A 5542-nucleotide genomic window follows, 5' to 3' on the forward strand; every position below is an offset into this window, starting at 1 on the left:
CGATAATATGGTGCACCCCTAGTTCCGATAATATGGTGCACCCCTAGTTTCGATAATATTGTGCACCCCTAGTTCCGATAATATGGTGCACCCCTAGTTTCGATAATATTGTGCACCCCTAGTTCCGATAATATGGTGCACCCCTAGTTTCGATAATATTGTGCACCCCTAGTTCCGATAATATGGTGCACCCCTAGTTTCGATAATATTGTGCACCCCTAGTTCCGATAATATGGTGCACCCCTAGTTTCGATAATATTGTGCACCCCTAGTTCCGATAATATGGTGCACCCCTAGTTTCGATAATATTGTGCACCCCTAGTTCCGATAATATGGTGCACCCCTAGTTTCGATAATATCGTGCACCCCTAGTTCCGATAATATCGTGCATCCCTAGTGTGCGCATGTGGCGTGTGTGTTTGTGTATGTTTACCTCGACACTCGGTTCTGGTGGCCGTGCTCTGGAATCCGGTGGGACACTGGCAGTAATAGGATCCAGGGGTGTTCACACACTCCCCGTTCACACAGGGGCTCCGCTCACACTCGTTCGCATCTAAACACACACACAACACGTGATCAAACGCTCACCGCAGACAACTTCCACACGTCTGATATCAGGCGACGCACTGACCGATGCATTCGCCGCGGCCGTTCAGCCGGTAGCCCATGTTGCACTCGCAGTGGTAGCTGCCTGGCGTCGGCACGCAGCGGCCGTTGATGCACAGGTTACGAAATGCCTCGCACATGTTCCTGATGCTGACGTTCTGAGACAGGATGACTGAGAGAGAGAGAGAGATGGGAAACCGTCAGGCTCAGAGTCTCAACACTGTGACACATGAATGGAGAAAAGTTGAGAAATTTGATAAACTAGCTGAGTTTGCTAACACTTTAACTAAAGTTTAAATCAAATCAGAAAATATAAAAATAAAAACTGATTCAAAATAATAATAAAAACTATAATAGTATCTCACTGATACTAAAATATCACTGATATGAGGAAGCCTCATTTTAAAAGATTTCTAGACATGAAACATCATGGAAATTATTCAGATCTTAAAATGCCATGGGAATTTTATTATGATTTTACAATTTTCTAGTCATGCCATGCTGTAAAATATCTTATCAAGTAGAAAAAAATATAGTGCCTTGCACATCTGGAATCATTCATATGTGCATTGGATAAAAATTCTGCAAGAAGTATGCAGGATTAATACATTTTTAGAGAGTAAACATATTTTTTTTAAGCCCTTATCAAAAAAAGTAATGAATTCAGTGGTTAAAAAGAGCAGGGACCCTGAAAAACATTCAGCTTCTGGAAACTTGTGGAATCCTAAAATCTTATTATCTTAATTTGAATTTAAATTCGATTTGTTTGAATCTATGAACACTCATAGTTTCTGTAAATTAAAAAAAAAAGTAAACAAAAAAACGTTGTCATTACAGCAGATGATCCAGAGGAAACATGTCAGCCTTTGAATATTATGGACGCCCTGGAGTCAAAGAGGTTGAGAATCACTGATCAAATGCAAAGCAAATGTGAAGCAAACAGGAAGCGACTGAAGTGTGTTCAACACACGCAGCTCTTTCATCAGATCTGCCTGGCATTTGGAACAGATGATTCTGACACAAAGCCAGTAAGAAGTTACTGAAGTGTTGTTGATATGAACACTTTCATATACCAATCCATTTGTAACACATTTACAAACTGACAGCAAGGAAGTAAACAGGAAGTGAGGCGTGTCTTTGCCCTTAACAGCCCTTCAGTACAGAGCGCGGAGGTGTTTGCTTGTGTGCATTACCAGGTCTGATGGTGAAGGAGGGAAGGTCAACAGATGTGGGCGGCAAAGGTATCGGATCACGAGGGTAAGGATCTCGTGGGTCATCGGGAAAACCCGGACCAGGACCAGGACCAGGACCAGGACGAGGACCAGGACCCGGAAGCGGAAGCGGAAGCGGACCTGGACCCGGAAGCGGAATCAGATCTGGTCGGTCTGGATCAGGAACCGTGTGACTATACAGACAGAGTCTCTGATACTCCTCTGAGTAGGGAGAGAGAGAGTATTATTCAGTTTCAGTTTGTTAGTTAGAGTGTTACAATGTTACAATTTCTGTACCACAATAATTAGGGCTGCAACAAATGATTATTTTGATAATCGATTAATCTAACGATTATTAGAATGCTTAATCGACCAATCTGTGATTATTTCACTGATTAATCAGTAGACTTTGATTGATTATTCAGCTTTTGCAATTAGTTAAAATATTGAGTTACACATATGTGACCCTGGAGCACAAAACCAATCATAAGGGTCATGACAAATGATTATTTTGATAATCGATTAATCTAACGATTATTAGAATGCTTAATCGACTAATCGGTGATTATTTCACTGATTAATCAGTAGACTTTTGATTGATTATTCAGCTTTTGCAATTAGTTAAAATATTGAGTTACACATATGTGACCCTGGAGCACAAAACCAATCATAAGGGTCATGAGATTTTAATAAATAAGCTTTCCATTGATGTGTGGTTTGTTAGGATCGGACAATATTTGGCTGAGATACAACTATTTGAAAATCTGGAATCTGAGGGTGCAAAAAAATTTTGTCTTTTAAATGTTGTCGTCTTAGCAATGCATATTACTAATCAAAAATTAAGTTTTGATATATTTACGGTAGGAAATTTACAAAATATCTTCATGGAACATGATCTTTACTTAATATCCTAATGATTTTTGGCATAAAAGAGAAATGTATAATTTTGACCCATACAATGTATTGTTGGCTATTGCTACAAATATACCCCAGCGACTTATTTTGCGTATGCTATTCTGTGTTATTGTTAAGTTCAACTACAGGCTTTTATGGTGCTTGTTCAAAATACTATTTCAATTGTTCAGCTGTTCTTAACTGTTTTCTATGTCATTTAAATAAAAGCCACGTAAAGCAGTTTGAACTGAACTGAGAGACGAGACTTGAGAGCGCCATGAATTCTCATTCTCACCTGTTCCGCGGATGGGACACATCTCTGGGACGCTGGATCCAGACCAGCATCCTCTGTTCTCACAGCAGCATTGGCTCTTGGACATACGCTGCGGCAGCAGATTAGCACAGCGCCCGCTCACGATGTTAGCGTAGCAGAAGCCTGTCCGAGCGTCTGGAGTGGAGCACACAAACACAGAACGCTACATGAGCTACCATCATCTGATGCAGTCACACAGTAAGTGCAACGAGGGTAATTGGGGTGGTTGCTACGGTGTTGCTATGCGGTTGCTAGGGTACCCGGGGTGGTTGCTAAGTTGTTGCTATGTGGCTGCTATGGTACTCAGGGTGGTTGCTAAGGTGTTGCTATGTTCACTCGTTCATAATCTCAAAATACTATTTGCAAATGAAAAACAATTAAAATACACAAGTGTGTTTGCACATTTCTCAATGTTTCTACATGTACAAACTGTTTCATATGATCATGTGTGCGTACTATGATTGGCTGGGTTAAAAACTCACATCTTATTGGCTAAAGAGAACATCTGTTTAAAAAACACTTGTGAATCGGGGAAACGTCCTTTAGTGATGCACAAACACACATCTACCCCGCTAACAGAGAACGTTCTCAGAACGTTCTGGAAAGGTTTTCTCAAAGTTATGATCAAACGTTAACAGAACGATCGTTCAGAGTTATCTGGCCTTTAATAATGTTCTCAAAGTGTTAGTACAAAAACATTATTTATACATTCATGGAATAATTTTTCCTGAAACATTTTAGTTGGACATTCATCTAATGTTTTTTAAATGTTGCAACTTGTTTCAGAATGTTCAGAGAACATTCAAAAGTAACGTTTCTTTAATATTTGTAAAATGATACAATGGAATGTTCCCTTAACATTCTCATAAAAAAAAATGTTTTTAAAATATTTTTAAAAACTATGTTTTGAATGTTCATAGAGCTTTCAGAAATAATGTTTTCACAACTTAGATCATGTTTTTGTTAGCTGGGTACATGCGTATGTCACCTCGCATTGGGTATGTGGCCACACACACACACACACACACACACGCACACACACGCACACGCACACACACACACACTCGCGGTGTGACGGCACAGTTTGTGTAATGACAGAGCATCTCCAGCTGCAGGAGTAACGTGAGCGAGCGAGCGGAGCGGAGCGCGATGATGGAGGAGAAGAAAGGGATGTTTGGCTCAGGAAACGTTTGGAGTGGCTCGAGTCATTGCGCACATTCCTTCCACACAAACACAGCCAACACACATCAGCTGAAGACCACTGACCCACTTACACACACACACACACACACACACACACACAGAGGACGGCCTCCTCTGAAGGCCTCACACACAAACACTTATTTTTACAGTTTCACGTAATTCATCAGCAACTGTACATGTTCTGCCAAAGTCAATTCAAGTCAAATGACATTCAAACCCGGTTTAAATAAAACACTTACTAACAAAGATGAAACAATTAATTTTTTTAGCTGCATGTCATGTGACCACTAACATCAGAGACCGTTAACATGCAAACGTGTTACTAACTTATTGAAATATTAACTTCGAGCCTTCAGAAATGAGAACGAGAATGAGAAAAACACGCAAGATATGGCTTTCTCATAGTGAACTGATGAGATGGTGTGAAGTGGGTGTTTCACTTCAGATCTGAATGTGAGTTTACAGTGGATTTCGAAGGATCTACTGCCCTCCTCCTTTAGGTTTTTATTACAACTGTAAATCTGAGCATTAAGAAAATGTGAATAGTTTCTCTGCAAACACACACGGAGGAAACACACACAGCAGGAAGCAGACAGGAGGAGAGGTTAATGAGTCAGACTGTGACAGTGAGAGTCGGTGGGACTCACCGATGCAGCGCGAGCCGTCCAGCGCCGTGTCGAAGCCCACCGGACACCTGCAGAAGTAGCTGCCGATGGTGTTGGAGCACTGACCTGCACTGCACAGGCCCGGGATCTGAGAGCACTCGTCAATGTCTGAGAGACACAAAACCCATCAGATCATCACGCTTAAACCAGCCGCTACAGTACACACCCCTTCACCATCAAACGCTGACCGTCTGAGAAAATCATACTAGTCCAAGCTATAGTGCAGCTACTTACCTGCACATCTTCTGAAGGACATGTGATGATCTTCTGGATAATGACTGCAGTAGTAATTGATATCTACACTACTTGGGGTCAGTAAGATTTCTGAAAGTTATCTCTTATGCTCAGCAATGGATGCTCTGCAGTGAATGGGTGCCGTCAGAATGAGAGTCCAAACAGCTGATAAAAACATCACAATAATCCACAGCACTCCAGTCCATCAGTTAACATCTGGAGAAGACAAAAGCTGAAACACATCCAGCATTAAGACGTTTTTAACTACAATACATTGAATCTATAATCAATAATAACACTTCCTCCAGTGTGCATCTGCTGTTGTCTCTCGCATCAAAATCCAGCCACATATTAGTTTAGAGCTGTTTAAACGCTGCTTGATCTGTGCAGATTTCTCTCCTGATTCACACCAGAAC

At 41.1% G+C, this 5542-nt stretch overlaps 1 protein-coding gene across 1 annotated transcript in view; it reads right to left on the minus strand.

Moving 5' to 3' along the window:
• Positions 1 to 5542, minus strand: part of fbn1 (fibrillin 1) — an 88826-nt gene that overhangs the window by 65754 nt on the left and 17530 nt on the right. Inside the window, exons 9-13 of the mRNA XM_016285771.1 lie at positions 4875 to 5000; positions 3007 to 3159; positions 1800 to 2039; positions 632 to 778; positions 434 to 553 (exon numbers count right to left, since the gene is read on the minus strand). Coding sequence (XP_016141257.1) covers positions 434 to 553; positions 632 to 778; positions 1800 to 2039; positions 3007 to 3159; positions 4875 to 5000 — 786 coding nt within the window. The remainder of the gene's footprint in view (positions 1 to 433; positions 554 to 631; positions 779 to 1799; positions 2040 to 3006; positions 3160 to 4874; positions 5001 to 5542) is intronic.

The sequence above is a fragment of the Sinocyclocheilus grahami genome, unplaced genomic scaffold, assembly GCF_001515645.1.
Source record: "Sinocyclocheilus grahami isolate Dianchi unplaced genomic scaffold, SAMN03320097.WGS_v1.1 scaffold201.1, whole genome shotgun sequence".
Lineage (NCBI taxonomy): Eukaryota > Metazoa > Chordata > Actinopteri > Cypriniformes > Cyprinidae > Sinocyclocheilus > Sinocyclocheilus grahami.